The sequence below is a fragment of the Anopheles marshallii genome, chromosome 3 (genome assembly GCF_943734725.1).
Source record: "Anopheles marshallii chromosome 3, idAnoMarsDA_429_01, whole genome shotgun sequence".
NCBI lineage: Eukaryota > Metazoa > Arthropoda > Insecta > Diptera > Culicidae > Anopheles > Anopheles marshallii.
This window is the reverse complement of record NC_071327.1, coordinates 63,939,347-63,961,819: the sequence shown is the minus strand read 5'-3', so window position 1 is coordinate 63,961,819 and position 22,473 is coordinate 63,939,347. Positions and strand designations below refer to the sequence as shown.

Sequence of the window (22,473 nt, the reverse complement as noted above, 5' to 3'; positions counted from 1 at the left end):
AAAAATAATACGATTAGTAACATCCCGTACTCGGTTCTTCCCCGCATTTGCTGCACCAGTTACCTTTTGCTAGGTTCCAGTCTTTCATTTTCATTCTCGTGGACATTGTTTCTTAAGTAAATGGCTTTACGTCTATCGGCTTTGTATTTCGCTATCCTATCTATATCCTTGGCGGCAAAGGCTGGATCGACCAGCACCGGCGCAATGCCGGCGCTTCCACTGCTGCCAGTGTCCGAGCCAGAGTTGGCCCCCACGCTCGGTACAATGTTTTCCTTACGCGAACGCACCCCAGCGTTTAGTGTGGCAGATTGGCTACTGGTGGCGGGCGGTGGCCGAACCGGATGCGCCCTAGCAGCACCGTGACTAGAGGCGGCGCTCGCGGACGATTTGGCCGCGATCGCCGTGCGAGAACTCTGCTGCTGGTTCATGATGTGCGCTGCTACCCTTTCCGCTTCCTTCTCTTGACATATTATGTTTAGCAATCGGCTGACCGGGGTCGACTCGGGCCCGAAAAAGTCCGATATCGTTTTGGAACGCGTCTTGACGAAGGCCGCATGCCTTCGCGAGCCGTTATGGCGTCGTCGCGGTGGCTGGTGCTGTTGCTGCTGCTGCTGTTGCTGTTGCCCGTTTGCTATTGACGCCGCGGCAAAGGCGATGCTGCCTGCCGAACCGGACGGTGAGTAGCTCGAACCAACCTTTACCGAAGGTGGTGATCCGAGCGAACGTTGCGTTACTAGCGGTCGCTTCGGGAATGACACCGGCGGGTGTCGCTGGACGCGCCGAAAATTGACCGCACTGAACTTGGGTGCGTTAGTGCTGGAAGAAGCCGGTGGTAGCGTCGTTTGGTTTGACGCTGGCGGTGCCCTGCTCGGAGGGCTGCAGGTTGTGGTGGCAGTAGCGATGTAGAGATCACAGTGTTTCGAACCGTTTGGCTCCTTTCGAACCTGTTGCTTTTCTTGCTGCTGCTGCTGCTGCTGTTGCTGTTCGGCACGTATCACTTGCAGGATTGCGTGCAGACCGGAGCATTCGTTGGACGTAGGTGCCTGTTGCTGCGTTAGGCTACTCGCGTTGTTGGTAATGTAAAATTCGCTTTCCTCTACCGGCACACGATGGGATGGTTCCTCGTAGAACGGTTGAGTCGGCCCGACCGGATGATAGTGGGGTTGAGCAAGATGTGTGTAGTGTAGCAGCTCCTGTTGACCCTGATACTGTTGATGATGAATGGGTGGATACGACGATGCAGTGAACTGATGATGCTGTTGCTGATAATTAGATTCTGATTGCTGTTGGCAGCTTAGTTTGGCAGTGGCGGATGAGAGCTTTTTCTCCAACTCATGGATAGCACTATTCACGAACGGTTTATTTTCTGCAAAGTGGAAAGAAGGAGGCAACGAAAAAACAATTAGAATTTCTACCTCTAGTCAAAACTCGAGTTGTGATGAGCACTGAACAAAATGGCTACCGAATAATGAGGATCTCTCAACTCCACGGTTACTTCGATCGGATTTTGCTACGAAAGCGGCATAAAACCAAGGTATTTAAATAAAGTTGTAAATGTCTACCCTACTTCAAATCGCAAATACCAGATTGGTCACATAGGCACAGTTACCTGTGCACCGAGTATTAGCACCAAGGAAACGCAGTAAAAAGTTCGTATTTAGCTTGTATTTTCCAATACCCGTCAAAATCATCAACCTCAACATGGGTTCCAAATCATCCCTCCTAGAAGACGAACCCGACGCGAACCCACCATCAATGGTGGATATTCCAGCAAGCAACAACTCCAGCTTGGAGTCATTCTCCTCCACCATCGAATGCACTCCAGAACCACACGAAACGCGTCCACAAACCGCTCTGCAATGTTTGGATCACACGATCGGTGTCATTTGGCACTGTTTCGATGCATTTCGACAGCAGTTCTTTACTGTTTCACCCGAAAGTATCGAGTGGGCGATTGATTTTCTCGAAACGTCATCCTACAGCAGCAACGACGAGCTACATTTTGTCGTTGCGTATCTGCGCTGTGTACAGGCCTTGGTGCAACTTGTTTTCCCCAAACACCAAACAGTTAAGCAAGCTATGATCGACGTTGGGAAGAACGTTTTGGACGCTGCTCCCGGTGAACATTCCTCCACAAGGCAGCAGGAGGAAAGTCATGAGATAGTGCCACAGAATCTTATCGATGAGCTGCTTCGGCTGTACGCATTGCTAGCGCGATACAAGGAAGAGCTGAAGCACCACCAGCAAAACACAATCGAACTCAACCAGCTGCAAGAGATTGAGCAACTGCTGCAGGAGCTTAACGAGTCTTTTGAAGTGAACAGCGGCAAGGAAGAATTACCGGAAGATTGGCTAAGAATGTAACCAACTTTGGAGGAGGCGGCTGATGGACGTTAGCGTAAATCACCTAGCTCGTTAGCAGCAGTGCACTGCTAGGCCATCTACTTCTGCCCCATCAACTACTTCCTGCTTAGCCCTTTTACTTCAAAAGAGCCTCGTAAATCTTAATGACTCTTCCGAGCGTACCTTTAACGCGCGCAGGTTCAATTTTTTTGCATACTGGCATCGCGACGCGGTCAATAAACGTTCATGTGCGGAAACTGCATTCCTCCTGTCACACACAAACACACATTTCATGACCAAACTGTTGCAACAAATAGAAAGAAGGGGAGAAAAAAGCGCCATAAGTCAAACGAAACCATCAACCCTGGGGAGAACGACGGTGCAATAAAAAAAAAAACCGGCAACACTACCTGCACCTACGGATGACGCGCGCGCCTCGGGAACTGGATTTGCGCGTCTCGGCGTAGGTGTTTCCCTACATCAGCAGCGCAGTTTGGGGTGGCCCGCTCAACCGGGCTCAAACACCCAGCGAACGAACAGGACCTTCACTTCCCATCCGCCTGACACACAGCAAAAACCTGACAGACGACGAGACTGTGTGTCAGGGCTAACGGGGCGCTGTGTCTAACGATGTGGCCCGGACGCAGGAGGTCGGTTCTACCGCCACTAGTCTAGAAAGAGGTCAACCAGGGTTTCGGAAGCGTACGAAATGGCACGCGAACGTCACTCGCTATTGCCGTAAAGCGTTAACCGTCGCCTGGAGGCTCGCACAGCCGAGCTGCCGATGGACACAAGAGTGAGGTAAAGGTTAATGCAAAGGTGCCGTGAAGCTCACCATCTCCGTAAACTTCCTGTTGTGTTGTTGTGTTGCAAATTTAGGCTACAGACAACGGCACACCAGTGTACAGCACAAAAACGCAATAAACAGTTGGTTGGTGCAAGTGTTTTTTTTTTTTTTCACTTCCCAATATCTGTACGATGCCGAATAATTGGAGCCCAAAATTCTTTACAGCGAAGGCCACCGTGCTCGTGTGGGGCCACCTACCAATGGGGATGCATGAATGGGCTCCTCCAGCTCGCAATTCCCCAGCATCGCGCGCTGATTATCGCGCATTATGATCGCCAATTATGCTTGCAATGAATAATTCCAGCGTGAATACGTACACCTCAATGCGTACTCCATTTCCAGCACACTCCCCCGTGGGCGAACGGCGCACGAAACGCAACCGCCGGACCGACTCCAATTCAATATTCATATCGAATTATGGTTCGAATCGGTATTCGCCTATTCGGGTGTTTTTTGGAAAGGTTGGAGCAACCTAATGCACGCGCAGAACACGCAGACATTGCTGGCAAATCAATGATATGAAGCCTACTGCGATATCGATTGCGCCTGTTTGCCGTTGCAATTATTAACCCAGTTTGTTTGAGTGTAGCCTGTGATTGCTGCTTGTCTACTCTTCAACCTAGCGCTAGAGAGGGCCATCCGCGACTCGGAGGTGGAAACTTAGGGTACCATCTTCTATAAGTCAATCGCAGATCCAGGATACGCTGAGGACATAGACATCATTAGTTTAAGGCTCTCCTACGCTAGGAGGAGAGTAAAGTTGGCTTAATATTGGTGCACCACATTCGACAAGCAACTTTCAACCATGTGAACCAAGGAAGAACTAAACATTAGACAAGCGGAAGGTTACTAACGAATGCTATTTGTAGGACTTGCTCACCAATAGCTTAGTCCCCCTATCCTCCCCGTGAAGCCCCGCAAATGTGGGTTAATATGGAGTTTTTATTCTTTGTTCTATAAATAAGTAAACACATTTCTGGAGCTTCAACTGACCCGGACCCAAAAAGGGGGGGCCCCCGTAATGAGTCACCGAGCACAAAACATCTTGGACCGAAAACTCTGTCTTGTCTTCCAGTGTCTTGAGGGCAGCCCACGTATACGACACTTTCGACATCCGAAGGCGGTTTACGGTAATCCCACCGTAGCCAGGTTCTACTGTAGCAGCAAATAGGAGAACACAACAGTGGGAAACAGGGGGGGGGAGTGGGAAAATATCCCAAGCGTGAGCGTATTAAATTTATGTGAGAATTTTATGTCCCGATTTGACAAAAGCCAAGGCAGTAAAGTAAGCTCATGATAAATGTGTGTCTTCTGGTGGGGGGAAGGGGGGTTGGGAGAAGATTTTGCGCATTGATTTGCTTTGTAACAGAGATGTCTCGATGATTGACTTGCCGGTTGACATCGATCAGAGAAGCCAATTTGTGCAAGATTGATCTATGATCAGCGCCTGATGACTGATGGCTTTCCGGCGTGAGCATGGCAATGCTACGGAGGAGCAAGATTTACATCACCACGACGCAGACAAAGATATACATTCGTCGACCGTAGAATTTATGGGGCTCCGATTCCGGGATGTGTCAAGCTTCAAGTTTGACGCTATGCGGGAGAAAGTTGGACATGCAAACATAAATTGGGGAGAATTTTTTAGCAGCGATACGCCTTGTCCAACTTGGGTAAAAGTTTAATTGAAATCAATTGTGCATTCCAAAAGGCAACGTTTAATCCCCACGGAAGATTTTCCAGAATTACATCACATGCAACATAACCCACAACCCACATGCTACTCCTTATCGCTTGAGTTTTTTTGGGGCTTTAAGGAAGGAATAGCCAATAATCCTCGGCCGTTTTGAGTAGCTTTAAAAAAAAACCAACACACCGATGCACATAAGCTCATAAGCGGGGGACCGAGAAACGGTTTAGCGGGGTGCCTGTGATACGCAATGCAACACCGCCTCATGTACTGCAACACCCGGTAGATATCACATGATTGGCAACAGTGGGGCGGTGAGGATGTTGCTGTATCGATCGATGTACCCACATATCTGACGGCTATCTCGCCCGTAACCTCTCAAAACTTGGCAAACTTACCACCGACGTCCCAACGGCAGTCGTGCGCCGGAAAGTCTTCTAAAATTACATACCTTCAGGGTGCACAGCACCTGGTCCGCACCTACAAGAAGGCAGACGACGTCGACATCGCGCCAACTACGCGCGATGCAGTGAACGCAGACTGAAAACCCCGCACCAGAACTGATTTATGTGAAGTCGTGCCATTAGCCACCCACTGGGCGCACACGGCGTTAGCCATCATATCCCCGGTACAATCACAGATGCATAGGGCGATTGATTGCGATCGACTTACGAATACGGGGCAGCGGGTAAGTGTACAGTAGGGTTTTAGATTAACCATTCACTTTTGTATCAACGGGCCGGATCAAAAGTTCTGCGCCCTCGGGCGAAGGTGCTTTGCTCGCTTTGCTGATCCTGGAGGGTGAGTTTTTGTTTTCGTACGACACGGCAGTGTTCGACCGGTACCGCCATTTCCTGCAACAAGACAGGTGGCCAGCCCCGATGTGGGGTTTGTATTGCACAAGCTGTAAAATATTATTGACCATTCTTTGGGTGTGTGGAGAAGGGGAGTTGAGGGTGCTGTGTTCTACATTTATGTTGTTTATGGGAGGCAAACAACACGCCGATCTTGTGAACATGGCTTTATTATAATACGAGCTCGATTAGGTTTTATTTTTAATTGACTGAATAGTGACGAAGAACCTGAGAGGGATTAGAAATAATCCTAAAAATAAAAGCTTCATTTTTAAATTTTCCAGCAAAAAGCCTCTTTAAGCAATCATCGTAATGTTCCATTTTAAAGACACGCTTCGATCTACCATCCATCATTTTCCGACCAAGAAATGCAACAGCATTTTCTCAACTCTTGCCATCTCTCGATTGGAAATAATGTTTCTGCCCATGTGTGTGTGTTGATTCAACACAATTCTCCTCCCAATACCCGAAGGCACAACCCCTTCCTCAATCCTCGAGGGAACTGTTGCTTTTGCAAACCATTTGTTCGGTACGCGGGGCCGGTTCGTGCTGTGGGGCGTGGATGGAAATGCAATGGAACACATGGGCATGGGCAAAAACACGTGTTTGGCAAATCGAAAGGTCGCCTCAGACTCGACATGGCTGAAAGGGTTCGGAGGTCAAGTTCAAGTGTCTTGGAAAGGCACAGCATGTGCCGCTTTTCCCTTCGAATGTTACATTCGTTTCTTTTGGGAGATTATGATGAATTTTGACGAAAGTCAACATAATATGCGACCAGCCTTTCAGATGCAACAATCAGTGTTCAAGCAAAGGATAGTAAGGAGTTGAATCACTTTTGAATGCTAAATCAAAGTTTTGCAATGTGTCCAACACTTCACTAGGACACTAGAAATACAAATCTTTATCCTGCGTCATCGAAGCAAGAATAACAGCTCGTGTTGTGTTTGATGAATCTTTTGAAAAGAGTCATTCATATGAATCTTTTGAGAGGAGTCAGTCAAATCAGGATTCGATTCCCAACAGATTAAGCAATCCTCAGAACAATGGCCGGAATAAGTCCCTTGAGGCCTTTGAGCGAAATGACAGTTGGAGCCCATTTTTGGCAAATGAAGACGGAAAAGGGGAAGAGTCATAAATATTGTATGGTTCGTTGCTCTTTGAGGATTCATGGATCGTTGAGGATTCATGAATTTTTAAGGATTCATAAATCTTTGAGGATTCATCAACCTTCGAATTAGCGATTCAGATTCATTTATTCACTTTAAAGATTCGATTAGATTCATGAATCTGAATCAGATTTATCCAACAATAAAGACAGCTATATACGTTCCTTTACTCATTAGATTTTTAAGGAGAATAAAGCTTAAACTTTTATTTGGAAAAAAGTCCAACTTGCGTGATAAGTGGAATTTCTCACCAGGAAACATAAAATTCTAAGCTATATTTTTTTATCAACTCGAGCTGTCAGTACTTTAAGCTAAGCCATAAAACGCCCTGTTGGAGGCCAACTTGACATTTAAATGCTACCGTTGATTGACACTGACTGGGGCATGCACTTGGATGAGGCAACGATGTTCATCACCCAAACAGGATCTTCACCCTTCACGGCTCCTGCCCCCTTCCACTCTCGCCCTCAGTTGGAACAGTGTTGTTTGTGACAGGAAAGTTTAATGAAAAATCAACAATCGATCCAAAACCGGACACCCGCCCCAAAATACGGGGCGTGGGCGAATCGTGGACGGGCTGATTGCAAACACCGCGTCGAATTCAAACCGGGGTCAACTACGCTCCCCCTTCACCCGATGAATGGTGAAAAATTATGAAAACCGATTAAAACTGGACTGGCGTTGGTTTAGCCCACTCCAGTTTTTTGTACATCCGTATTTACCACCGTGATTACCACGGCAGCAACAAAAACCTCGGCAACCTCCCATTCTTGGACAGTGGCCAGTCAACCGACAACGGTAACGACCGGAACCACGTCATCGAGTTTATGCCTTTAAATGTATCTAAATTTTTGAAGGCTGTCCAGCACACAAGACTGACGCGGCTTCGCGTGAGTTCTACCTACGTAGGTGTACACTCCAGGGGGAAGAAGTTCCTTTCACTTTTGGACAGAGAGTCGAAACTTCTTGACGCTTTTATCCGAAACTAATCGGAAAGGACTAGCGAAAATATTCAAGTAATTATAATGGTTTAGAATCTTTTATTCTAGAAATGCTAATACCTTGCCCAGCAAATGACAATGGACACGTAAGGCTTTCAGATAATGAACATCCAACTGCTCCAGAACGTATCCTTAAGGTTATGAACACTTACCAAAACCTGTCCGAATGAATGACTTCCGCGCTCTCGTGCTCACGTTAACCCTGTGTTCTGGTACACCGGTACAGAACAACAACGATCAACAAAAAAATGGCGTGCAAATCGTGATAAAGTGTCACAATCGTCCTGTGACGCTCAACAGATCAACCACACCGTCGTGTTGCGCGAGAATATACTGCCCGCGAGATGATGTCGCCGGAAAACTTAGACAAACAAACCACACTCTACACACGTTCTGCTACCTTCGCCGTGTTTCACCACTATTTTGCGTGACCTTCTTCGGTTGGCCAAAGGAGGGACGAAAAAAAAAACAACATAAGCCACAACTGAGCCCGTTGACGGAGGAGGAGTTCCTCTCTTAGCAAAGATCAGATCGGTACGCAACCGTGTGCGACAGACAAAACCACTGCGGAACAACGATAACCTTCCAATGGTTGATTCCTAGTCGATGTGCGATCGCCGTATCGGACGCGGTTACACTTTTCCAACGTTTTTTTTTGTTTTTGCTTTTTGCCCACTCGTTGATGGTATTTTTTGGTACCGAATTTTTGTTTTTTGCCTTCTCCATTTGGCAACGAGCGATGGCTTCGGGTTGTTGGAAAATTAAAACAATTTGCCCCCCCGAAAACGTACACTAGTACCTACCCGCGAGTCTGAGGCAGCTTTTTTTTTGGGGAGGGAAACCATGCGAAAAGTTTCAAAAAAAGCCACATACACACATACGAACCACCAACCACACGCTTGTGGAACATTAAAAACAATATAAAAGGGAGAGAAAAAAACTTACAGACGTAAGTGGTTGGAAGCAAAAAAAAACAACGATAAGCGACGCAAAATCACAGTGAAGGTTTTATACGACGGACAAATCGGTATGGCGGTCTGGAAAAACAAAAACAATTATGAAAAGAAAATGTGCTACCTAGAATCACACTCATCACAGGGAGAGGAGATTAAAACAGAGTCGCACAAAGTTGAATATGAGGTTTTGTAATGCGAATTGCCTGCCTTGCAAGGACTGATACACCTGAACTGTCGCGCTGATTGCATACCTTACGGCGCTTAACTTTAGAAATAACGAAAGTTTCACATTTCGTACTCTTTTAACCTTCTGTAACGCCAGCAGGAACGTAAATCACCAAACGCAACACCTTGCCGTGGACACATTTTGTCATCATATTCGAAAGGCCACACCGACAAATTTACACCCTCGTTTACATTTCATTAATAAACTTATTGCACGCAAACGACGCCCAGCCTTCGCAGGCGGGCGCGTCACAGATGGGCGCCGCACTGCGATAACGTTTTCGGAGCAACAAGCCGTTGAGTTGAAGTTTCGAACTCGAAGGCGAAAATTAATCGTCGGAAGTTCCACGCAATAATTAATCGTTTCCCATCAACAACAAAAAAACAACAATCATTACACAAATTTCTTGGGGTCGCGTAAGATGGTCGCGATTAAAACGCGGACCATAGAAAACAAAAAACTACACGAAAGACTTGTCACTATAACGCATGATCGTTACGCGTATCTGCGTGGGGAAGTGTTGTTTTTTTTGTTTGCCTGCCCTCCCCCCGCGTTCGAAATGTTCCGACAACATGCTGCCCCAATTGCCTCACGGCGGAAAACTCAAGGTCGTGGGCGGTTGCCATTTCACGGCCAATGGGATGCGAAAAACCGGAAGAACGGATGGTCGCGTTCGTATCGTGTTCGGTTGTTTTTGTTGCGGTGATCCTCGTTTGGGCGTTTCCTTTGATCGTGCGCCGGAAACGATCAACGATCGGGCACCAGATTGGCTGTGCATTATAAACACACCAGCCATCCGCTTTGTCGCCCCGTCATAACAAGCCGCAAGACGAGTGTAGTCATCAATTTCCCGATGAAGGCAATCATATTCACAGTTGTGGTCCGGGGGGGATTCTGTTGCGCGAACAGTGGATTCATTTTAATTTTCACCCCACCACCCACCCCACCGTGAGCTCATCGGTTTGTCTGCATACGCAAGGTCACGAGAGGGCGTTCACTAAAGATCTCTATCGATGCGGTGCATCCATAGCGATGACTGAAGCGAGCGGACCCCTCAGTCCGGCCCGGATCGTTGTAAACACATTTCCTTGGCTGCAACACACCAGAGACAAGGAGGAAAATCATTCTGAGCAAACTGTTTACCGCACCGTCCATCACTACTACCTAAGAATGAATTCTGTTTACAGCGTGAGCGGGAAAGAATGCTTTACGATGAAGCGCGGCCATTATTTATTGCCATTTATCAACTGGCTGTAATGTGGCCCAAAAACCTAACCCCATAACCTGATTCAACCTGATTACTTTTGACATTAACAGGTCGCTAGTATTTACCAACAATTAACTACGGCCGAGCCTGTCACGCGGAAGTCGCGCACTGGTGTCGCGTCAAACGTGTCATTCACGTCAAGCTTAACTGTCATAAGCTGTCCAGAATTTGGCCACCGTTGCCCACAAATCCAATTTGCGATTCTAGGCAACCGAGAGCCTTTTTTTCCAGTCACTCACCCTGGTCACACGCACACACACGCCATGCACGGAAACGTGAACATGCGACATTGCGACGCGAAATAGCGGTCGGTGTCTGCAATGGGAAAGCATGAGGCGTGCGCGAGCCTTCGGTTTGGTGCGTCTAGAATCTTTCGAGACTGTAGATGACGTGTGCTGACGACCGTGCGCGCACGTTTGCTGCACGTGGGTAGATGCAAATTGAGACCAATTTACTCCGTGTGGTGTACTAAAATCGGAAGTCCTATCGAAGCGTGGCGCTGAAAGCGAAGGACTCGAAGTCATGCCATCCCCTAATTATACCGCTTGTCTTTAGTTAATTATACTTTGCGTTCAAGTTTCTCCTGGCCAATGTGTATCTAAACAAGAAATTCTAGACATTAACTTTGGACTTAAAAATAACAAATGTTACCAAACTATACCTTGAGGCCGTAAGTGGCATTCAGTAAGTTCAATCCCTCAATCAATTCACTGGGCTCAACCCGCAGAGCCTAAAAGTATGCAATGCCGGGATTAAAGTAATGCACATTCCAAGAGATTTCTAAGTGTCGCAAGACGCTGGAGACTACTCACTTATCGAACCATTTGTATCTAAACAAGAAATTCTAAACATTAACCTTGGACTTAAAAATAACAAATATTACCAACCTATAACTTGGGGACGTAAGTGGCATTCACTGAGCTCAAGGCTGATCCCGCAGAGCCTAAAGGTATGCAATCCCGGGATTAAAGTAATGCGCATTCCAAGAGATTTCTAAGTGCCTCCAGACACTCAAGACTACTCACTTATCGAACCATTAAATCACATTTTAAGATGTCCACTAGTCACCATGTTACGTTTTTTCATGCTAAATTACCTCTAGGTACCAGAAGTTTCGTTAGGCTAGTCATTCCCCCTCCCAAGCACGCCCGGTTGCCAACAGTCAGCGTATGGTACTGCCACAAAACAAAGCTCACCTCTTATCGTCCTATCGTAACGCTTACGCTACATTGCACCAGTATCATCATCCCGCAGTAAGTTCAGTATATTTCGCAAAAAAAGAAGCCTCAATTTACCACTTGATGCATTATTTGTGCCGGCGCGGGACACCTCGGGGCGAAAACAAAAAAAAAAAGGTTTACCTCCTCTGAGCAAAACCACACATCGCAAATTCTCGACGAAGCGTATCGGGGAAGATAACAACCACGCACGGGGAGTTCTGTTGGGAAACCTACAAGACGACATAATGCATCAACGTGCAGTCGTTTTTATTTCCAACGCGGGAGAGAGATACACACAGAGGTTGCAAAGAATCTCGATGACTCGTGCCATGGGTGCATGTGCCGCGCACGCACACACAGTTGGATTGCGGCACGATTACACGATTACGCGACCCACGGTATGATCGTGGCAGAACCGCACCAACATTAAACAAACAATCTCGCGATCAGCTCCACATGCCCGGGCGACGAACGGTGCAACATGAGAAGCACAATACTGGGCATTTTTTGACGGTGGAGTTGCAGTTTTGCACTCTAAATTGGGCAATCGTAAATCAGTCGCCCATCAGTCTACACAGTGTGCTAATGTTGTTTAACCCTTCACCTGTTATCTTGTTGTCTGCTTTCTTCCATTGTTTCAATGCTGCCGGTGATGAAATGACAGCCACTTTAAACGCCCTTAAATCGCGTCCGAAACACGCAGAAGCGTAACGCAACCGTACACACTCTCGCAAGACGAGCCCTTCATCATAATCCCATCAATCATGGCAAGATCGGTTGCCGCTACGACTGCAGTAGGCGTGCAGTGGTTGTTTGAGTGGGCATTAGTAGTGCCAATGATTAGATGGGCTCTGAGGATTATGCTCAACCTCGAGGTGCGCCTCAAGAAGCCAGCCGCAGCTATGATTGACAACCTATCAAGCTGATGTCCTGCAGCCCGTGGATTAGTATCTAAAGTAGCAAGAGCAAGAATTAAGATTAAACATGTCACCCAAACAGTATGGAAACTATTCCACAGTATCCAACCATCCTGAAGTTCATTCGATGAGTTCGTCCATTTGGACCAAATTATTTTAAATCTCCAATTTGTCTGTTTTTTCACGATATTTGTCCAATCTCATGAATTCCCACAAGAATTCTATACTATCCCTGCGAGTATCTTAGAATCCTCAAAGACCTCAGATTCCATCTAGGAAATCCTCGAATATCTGAAAGACCCAGATGTGTCTCAAACCACTGAGGGACTTAAGGAATAACATTTCCGAAGCCCTCTCTATTAAGAGTCTCTTTCAATGTCTGACCGATGCAAGCTTTCCAGAGTTCCAGATCTAATTGCAAATGACACTGTTTGAGTACAGACTCTACATGAATGAGTTGCTGTTCCGACATCTTCTCCAATGCTTAGCGTAAAGTGAAAGCAAAGCTTAAAATAATACCCAGCAAACATAATAAACCCCCATTTCCCAAACAAACCATCCATCACGTCATACATCAACTACGTCGGTGCACTGATCGCGCCAACGCCATAGTCCTGGGATGCTATCAATCGCTGATAAGCGCTCCGGGCAACGTCAAGAACCGACGAAACATTCATCTTCCCAGCTGTTCCCTGATGCGTTGCAATCAAGCAATGTTAAATCGCTCCTTTACACACGTCACTGCAAGTGCAACTAAACCCGCCCCACCCGGCGTTGGGTGCTCCGTCCCGCACCCAGGCCCAGACACTCACTCGCGGCAACTTTATTAACACCAGCAACATCTGGTGCCAGCGTGCTTCTTTGTCGCTTGCCTACATAGTAGCATCACAAACGCCACTGACCTGACGGCAGACGGCTTTGTTGCAGTTGTGGGCTGGTATCACCATACTGTCCCTTCAATCACGAGACGTTTCTGCCCCGGCAACACGCTCATCCGTCAGCTTACATTTGATTAATATCGAGCAGCCACAAACCGCCGCCGGGCCAAACCACAAAGACCCGATCGATTGACGGACACTGCTCTTTTTCCTTCTCTCTCCAACTGTATCTTAGGACATGGACAGCGAAGTACAAGATGCCGTATCCGATGCTTCAGACGACTGATGATGGTCGGGTGGTTTCTTCTGGGATAGATCCTACACAAAGACGATACCCAACAAAACGTGCATAAACGCCGCACTTCCGCCTGTTCCCCGAGGGCCAACCATTCATCTCTGTCTGGTTGCGTTTTAATTGCACGCGTCAATACTGCAGGTGAGGCGATGATGACGGGGACAACCGCGAGGCGCATCGATTTGTATTCCAATGTTTGCGGTGGGTGATAATGATTAGCGTAGTGAAGCGAACTAGCCCGCTTGTTTCTTCGCCACAATCCACTTGTAAGCTGCAGCGGTGTAACCGAAGGCGTCCGGCTGGCAGATGACAGTTATTTATCATTCGCGTCTCATCAATTAGTGGCAGAGCACAAACGAGCGAAAAAAAAATGCGTAATGCTTAGGGAAAAACGTTGGATAACAAACAACAACAACTCTGGAACTCCGAATGGAAGGGAAGGTGCGATAATTTCGAAACGATTTTATTCAACCACAGAAACTGGAAAAGTGAAAACGGTGCGCAGCCGGTATTTGGTCGAATAATTTAAATTATTAAATGCCGGTAATAAGCCAGACACACAGCGCGGGCAATGAGCGGAGGACGCGAGTTTCGATGTGTGCTTTGTGCATATTTTCATTGGTTATAATTTTCCCTTCATTTGGTTACGTTTTGGGCGGCACTGTTGTTGGTGAATAATATTTGGCTGGTGTAAATAATTCATACAATTTGTTTGCCGAGGTGGAGCACCTTTGGGGAACTACACAATTCACAGGATGAATTCGTTACGAAAGAGCTTTTGCAGATGGGGTGGTTGAGAAGTGTTTTTTTACTAGACTATTATTTAGTTTTAACATATTTTTTGCCTATCGAAAAATCCTTGGAGATTTCAATTTGGGCATGTCCAAACAGACAAACAACCTGGTTGTGGAATGTGATTCTATTGACCTATTCTCTGCCGTCTACTCATTGATGTCCACGAGCTTCCACTAATAGAAGAGCCTATGCGAGGTCTCAATATACTAGACGCGGATGGTCATCTTAAGCTAGAGATGTAAAAGACCCATGTTCTTGATACAGGTTCTTTATCCACCTTGTCGTGACCTTGGCATGCTGCAGGAGTCCTCTAAACCGCTCACGTTCGATGGCCATCGTCTGTCAATCCACAATCCAGAAAACTCTGGCAGAGGCATCAACGTCATCACTCCATTTCAATTTAGGACTACCACGCCTCCTTTGTCCATGTGGGCGACCAAAAAGGACTTTACGGACTTGGTCGTCCGGTGTCATTCTCATGACATGACCAGCCCACCGTAGCCTGGCGAGTCTAATCCGACTGTACGACAGTGAGTTAACTCGTAGAGCTCATCATTGTGGCGGTTTCTCCATTGTCCTTCCACACACATGCGGGGCTAAAAATCCTTCCGAACATCTTCCTCTCAAACGCGGCCTAGAGCGGCCAGACACGATGACATTGCTTTTGCTAAATCTGAATATACTGGGGACAACTGTTGGTTGCTGATCTTATCTTCTATACTGGCGCAACAACCTCAAGAGGCCTTTACTAGCGGCCTGCCATTTCTAGCTTTCAAAGACTCGATATCCCCTTAGCTGGATAGTCAATCCTGCGTAAAGAGAATTGATTCGGATGGGGTTTTGGACCAGTCCTGTCGTGTAAAGACCGCCAATCGGCTCCTGATATTGCGGTCAATTCCATACTTCTCATTACAGCAGAATATCCCAAGAAAATAACCTCCTTAAGACTAAACTTTCGAAGCATTTCCCTATCAGTTGGAACACCTTCTATTTGCCTTTCGCTTCCACCTCAGATCAACCTACCACATCTCATTTCGTATGCATCTATAATAGTTTCCGGCCAGCACACACATCTCGCCAAACACATTCCTCCAAACCTCTGCTCGGCAATCACGTGCTCGAGAGCAAAGCGAAACAACACATCGTTGCGTGATTAATTGCAGTTGCAGCTTGCACCGAAAGCTGCCTGCTTCTCCAAGCGTGCTTATCAAACCTGGGAGGGAGGATGGGCGGGAAATCCGACCCAATGAACTATATATTATGCTGCTACCGTTTCCGATGGCTTTCTTGCACGGTGCCACACAGCAACGAGCCATCGATTTTCACAGCTTTCGCAACAGAACGCGTCACCGTTTATTAAAATTTTATGAGCTTTTCATCAGATCTTACCATTTTTTCCTGATCAATACACTTGAATGCGACGGAATGATTACATGCACCGCTGTAAACCTCAAGATAAACTGCTCACCAAGCGGATAGACACACTTAGCTGTTAAATCATTATTGCCCAATGCTCGTTCGGTTTTATTAATCAACCCATTTACAACCGTCTTCTGCTCTCGGGGCTGATTGCAGTGGTGTTAAAAATTACGCTTTAAACCACACCGCCATAACAATGCAACCCATCGATCGTCACCGAAATCGTCAACCGTGTGCGTCCTCCAGACGATCGCGAACGAGCGGAGCATTACCCATCGCGTTGGAAACAAAATTTATGATAAACGATAACTTTAATTTCATAACCTCCAGCAGCAGCAGCTTCACCGGTGGCGGCACCTCGCACCACAAAACTGGGTCGGCCAACCCAAAACCCGACGGGGCTCCCCTGCGCCGCAAAACCAGCAGCGAGCCTGCACGATTCAATCGCCGATTCGGTCACTTCACTTCAAGCACGGCCCGGCCCGTTACACTTCTATTGCTTCACACACCGAACACTTGGGTGGTTGGGCACCCTCGGCCAACAACAGCACCAGAGCCCCCCCCTGGTGCTGGGGAATGGGCGCTGTGCTGTTCGTTCATGTTTTGTTTTGCTTTCTTCTTCTATTTGTTCGCAGGTGGCGGTGTGCCGGCTGGGAAAATTAAGAAGCAGCACCGACCGATTCGAAAAATAGAGGCCCATTTGCTAATATCATTGTTGTTGAGCAGCACACCGATTCGGAGGCGATCAGGCTGTTGCGGCGCGGGGGTAGCGTAAATGTTTCTTGATGCTCCCGCTGTTATTTCTTGACGCTACAGTTTTAACGCCACCGTTGAATGCCACTGTTAAGGTGAGCGCAGGCACGGGGCCCTTGAGTGAATCGGTTTGTGCTATGAGGCAATAAGGGGGATATCATTGTTGGTCTACTGGTCTCAGGCGTTTTATAGGGTGAATTGAATAATGTGCAATATGTTTACAACCTCAAATTTACATTTACATTGCCCGCAATGGTCTATTTATGATCTGAAAAATCATTAAACTGTGAAGCTGCCGGGTCACGGTCATGGAAATAAATTAATTTGCAGAGTGGATTCGCAGCCTGAGGAAATTTGTCTACTCAAAACACCTGTCGCGATGAATGAAACTGCGACTATATAGAACTTTTATAATGCCAGCACCTACCTCTAAGACATGGACTTTGTCCAAAACTGAGAAGAATATGCTCAGATTTTTGGCCCCGCATGTGTGTGGAAGGACAATGGAGAAGCCACCACAATGACGAACTCATTGTCGTACGGTGGGATTCGACTCATCAGGTTCCGGTGGGCTGATCACGTCATGAGAATAACACCGAACGACCCAGTCCGTAAAGCCCTTTTAGGTCGTGAACTGAAAAAATAATATCTCTTTATATAATAGCTCTTTATGAACAGAGGAGTCGTGGTAGGCCCAAATTTAAACGGCGTGATGGCGTCCGCCAGATAAAGGATTGACTCACTACGACACTCGACCATGAGCGGTTTAGAGGACTCCTACAATAAAGCTGCGGGACCACGAACGCTGAGGCTTAGTCTCAAACCTCCTCAGTCACTCATTTACCTCAAAAAGTCACTGAAAACCAAATTCTACTCTGCCTCTTGAGATTTTTTCTCACATTCAGTCACTTCCTGTCACTGGGGTAATTAACGGTCTAAGCCAGTTTTTTTGTATGCGTTTTGACGTTTCCAGGCTTATCCGCTTGCAGCTCGCCATACAAATGGCAAGCCAAGTTAAGCCTAGGAAAGAAGGATTAGATTGGTTTCTCAATGAAAGTACCCACACGTACCCAAAACCCAAACTCGACAAATGTCAAAACAAAGAATTTTGCTAGCTGGCCTGAGCCAGGTTAGGCCAAGTTTCCCTTGTGTGAAAAAAGGAAAACAAATTTTTTTTAACGAAAAGAACTGAAAAAGGATTATTTTGATAATCAGATTTGTATATTATTTCAAATACATTGAAATTAAAATCAAATTACTAAACTTAAATCGATTTTTCTCAAATTTTAGTTTCACAAAAATGATCCCTTGTGTCATTCTTTATGTCAAAATGCTATGTCCTTTACGAATCTGTACAGAATGATACAGCCCGGTACCTGGATTATTTGACAGATACAGGCTTAAAGCTAAAGCTTTCTAACTTTTGGGATGATCTACCCCACTTTTAGTGCCTGAGGTTTTGAGCTTTGAGGGAATTCTCATCGCTCGTGGCCTCGCAGCTTAAGAGTGGATTCGCAGAACATATCTCATGCTGAAAGCTGGTACCTATAGAAATGACTAAGACTGCCTAAAGTCCTCAATGGGTTGTAAAATGCTATACAAGAAAGCTTTTGTCTGGCAGCCTACAAGTATCGCACTTTGCAGTACAAAATATACACAACACAGCAAGAAATTAAATGAAAAACAATATTAGCTATTACCGGGCCGTAAAACATCGAAACAAGTCCCATTGGTACCTCCTTTCTGCATCACATTTCACCAGGTAATACTTTCACTTGCTATAAAAAAAACTCCCCCCGGATCGATAAGATGACATTTAATAATTGCTCAACACGTGCCGCACTTTTCTCACCGTGAATGCGCAACGAACACCGACCGAACTGACCCACGTATGCATCGAAAAACGGTTATACCTTTCGTGTACAGGCCACCAGCCAATTACCGGAGGCTATGATTATCGAGCTTCACATACAAGCAACAAAATCCCTAAGCAGCTTCCGTGGAAATGATTAAGTAATATACAGCCTCTACCGAAAGCCCTATTTCACTTGCTGCAACCGCTTCCGGGACACACCCCGTATCCCGTGGTACGGTGGGGTCATGTTTGGACGTCGAGATCCCCGATGGCCTAATGATTTTGAGCCTACGCGGTTGGGCCGGAATCGATCGCATTTACCTCCCCCCGGAGCCCGGATAAATATGAACTGCCATCCCGGAACGTGGTGAGATGGGTCGCAACGATACGAGCAGGACACCCAGCGGAGCAATTCCCTTGCTGGATATGGCCGTCTAATCTCGATCTTCTGTCGACAGCTACACCACCACCACGCCCGATACCATCTACCGGCGGTGTCTTCCTCTGTGCGAAGCGCACCAACAACACCTTTTGCCAGCCAAGAAAAAGGAGGGTCTCACATAACCGCGCGCAACCCATCGGACGTGAGGAGAGACATGTGCGAGATCGAGTAAACCCGACCCACCCGGGCCCTCCTTATCGCAACCGTCACGATCGGGCAGTAAATTGTGCGATCTAATTAGGTTTCGGTTTGCGATAAAATGCTGTAAATTATTTATCAATTAGTTTTTGCCTGTTGGGTTTGTTTTTTTTTTGTTGCTGGAATAGTGGAATAGTGAGACTGGACAACATTGTGCGCGAGACGAGCGGCGAGGTGAGAGTTATGCTGCAAGTTATAAAAAAAAAAACCCGTACAGCTTCCTTCCTTCCGGGGCTCACTGGGAAGCTGGGAGATAAACATGTCCTCCACCACTTTAGTGCAGGCATCATGTTTTGTCCCAGAGCTCGGTAATAATGCATCGGAAGTTGCATGGTACTGATGCTGAGACGACGCTTGTTTTTTTTTTCTCTCCACTGGCACCACACCAAGCGACGAACCGGGAAGTTGATTAGTCATTAGGATTATTACTATGCCGAAGCGCGACATGCAGTAGGAAAGTGAAACCGGACCGCAGCCACTCCGGCCAACCGGACACCGGTGGTTGGCAAATTTTCACACATTGCCATTCAAAGCTACCCATCGGCAATTGCTTACCTACCCCTATGCGTTTCGGAACAGACATACGAAGAACTTTCACCGATGATTAGCTACCAATCGGAGAAATGACCGCACATTTCCTTTACGAGCAGCTGCAGACTTGCTAGGTAGGTGGAATATTGCTTACCCGAAAGCACTTAATTACTAACTGACCTAGATGTAGCGCTATTAGGAGATGTCCGATAGAATGAGAAGATGTCACAATGTCCAAGACGACCGTTGCCGTTGCTATTCCTCAGAACTTTATCGTCCTCCATCCTCAGCAGACACATAAAGTGCTTTTAGTGCATAAAACTTACAACGTCCAACGTTGAGACGTTCCGGGCGTGTACTGCTGCTATTCAAGTTAATTTACTTTCATCAAGCTCGACCGGACCGTCCTTTTTCCCTGGTCCAAGAAGCGCCCTGGACAACTTTAACTTAAAACAATCAAGTAAGTCCTAGCTGAGGAAATATTTATCCTAGTACATTAAGAAAGTTTGACGCGAACTGTTGCGAACATCCAGATGACTGACATGATTGACATGTTGGACGGTCGATCGGAACTTAAAGAGAAGGTTCGGCTGATGTCGTACATTCAAGATATGAGCAGCACCACACAGCGTCAAAGATGACCTACATTGCGCGAAATTTATTCTATCGCTTTTCTCCTCTCGCTGCACGATATCTGCATAAAACATCTCCACCGTGGGTCGTAGCGATCCGAGAAGAGACACCCAAAGTTCAGGCATGTCCGCACCATCATCATCAAACCGAGAAAACGAAACCTTCATCTCATTGAATGCCTTCACCAAAAACCACCGTTTATGCAAAGAGAAAGGTCAGGTTCGAACCCCTTATGCGACACTCCTCCTCCTCCAGAACATCCCAAACTCCCCGTATCTAATCACTGGGCACAACAATGTGCAGATATATATGTGTGAGTGTGTTTGTGTGTGGACAGAACCACTCCAGCCAGGATCGGTGATATCTTTCAATGTTTTACGAGTGCATAAAAACGTGACTCCATTTGAAATTCTCGCGGTTATGGACGGGGAGGAATCACGTTTTGCGGTGCGTCTTGCTTAGAGAAGGGATGAACCATTCCGTGCCCTAATAAGCTAAATGAACCAAAAATTAAAAAAAAAAAACAACACACGAAGTGAATCGACAAGTCACTTTTCGTTATCGAATTTGCGTCTTTTAACCGTTTTCTTGAAAAAATTGTACAAAACAAATTATTTCCAATCTTATGCGAAGTGGAACCCTGTTTTTAAGGACCAAATTTTTAGTCCCGATGTAGCAAACATTCCATATAAATTCCACATTTTGCGTGCAACCCACGCGTGATGCTGCTGAAGCGACATTTTCTTCATTCTTGACCTTGCCACGCACGAATGAAAGCGACCCCACCCCGCCCAACTGGCAAGCCGGCCACCAAGATAACCGGCCCAAGTTAATAGCATTGTGCTAGATTTTGCGTATTTTCATGCATTCACATCAGGCCGGGGTAGCTGTAGCCGTTCTTCCCAAGAGTTCCGAGGACCCACGAGGAGTTCCACAACGCTCTGGCACTTTGCTCCTGCACAGAAACCCATCATGAAAATCTCTGGCCCCCGTCAAGGGGCGGTGGGGTGGGAAAATTGTTGCTCCGGATGTGGGCAGCGATGGGTAAAGAGGAAATCCTTAACCTACTTTAACCACACTACCAGGGACCGGCAGCAACAAAAAAAAGGTATGGTAGGTGGGAAGGAGATTCTGCAAGAATTTGCTCCATTTTGTGTCGCGTCGCATGAGTCACAACCGTGAGTGCGCCAACATACACACACAGGGACACACGCAGACATATTGAATGCCGGCTTTTGATACTTTTTTGTTGCGAATCCTCCCACAGACGGCGTAACGTTGGAGCAGCGTTGGAAGACAGAACGAAATCAAGCCAAGGTGGTGAGCGAACGTTTCGAAGTTTTCTCTCCTTTGTTCCGACACGCACACCCATACACACCTATTCCGATTGGGGAAAAGTGTTCGTGTTCACTCCCACTTGGTTCAAGGATCAGCCAGGACAGTGCCGCAACGGTTTGGTGTAGGCTTTTTCTATGATTCACAGGTTCGCTACCCATTTTTTTCTGTAGCACCTGTGTTTCGCTGGTACTCCCAACATTGGAAGCCTCAAATAGATGCTTTCCGTCTAGCTGGTGGCTGTCAATTAAAACGCCCCCCCAACAGCGCTTAAGCGGAGGTATTGTTGGCAAAAGGTAAAATCGGTTTTTAATTAGACCGGCCGAGCAAGATGTTTGCGCGTTTTCGAGGATTATACCCGCTAATTGGCACGCGCATAATCAAAGACTCTTGAAGCTGAAGTTATAAATTCGTCACATGCAGAATCATTATTTTGGTGTATAGAATATTCAAAAGGATTTTAAAAATCCTTGGAAAAACAAAAATCCTTGGACTATTCTATATTCCAGCATAATGATTTTGTTTGTGACGAATGTAAAAAAATAGTTTCAATAGTCAATGAAAGCATTTCTCACAATAACTTCCCAAACATAATGGGATATGTCTAAAATAAAATCATAATGTCTAGCCTGATTTATAAAGTCTTGTGGTAAGCGATACTCATTGAATACTTAATCAGGAGCTTCTAATCCAGAGATTTAGTGTTGGGTAATTCAGATTCACATTAATGAATCGGAATGAATCTTTTAACTAAATGAATGCATCTGAATCTCTATTCAAAAGATTCATATATCCTCAAAGATTCATGAGTCCTCAGAGATTCATTCCCTTAAGAGCTCGCAGGCTCAACGA

The 22,473-nt window shown here is 46.4% G+C and overlaps 1 protein-coding gene across 1 annotated transcript in view; it reads right to left on the bottom strand.

Annotated features, from left to right (window-relative positions):
• LOC128713002 (uncharacterized) overlaps positions 1 to 22,473 on the bottom strand; it is a 148,650-nt gene that overhangs the window by 59,452 nt on the left and 66,725 nt on the right. The window contains 1 exon segment of the mRNA XM_053807867.1: positions 64 to 1,366. Within this exon segment, the coding sequence (XP_053663842.1) occupies positions 64 to 1,366 (1,303 nt within the window).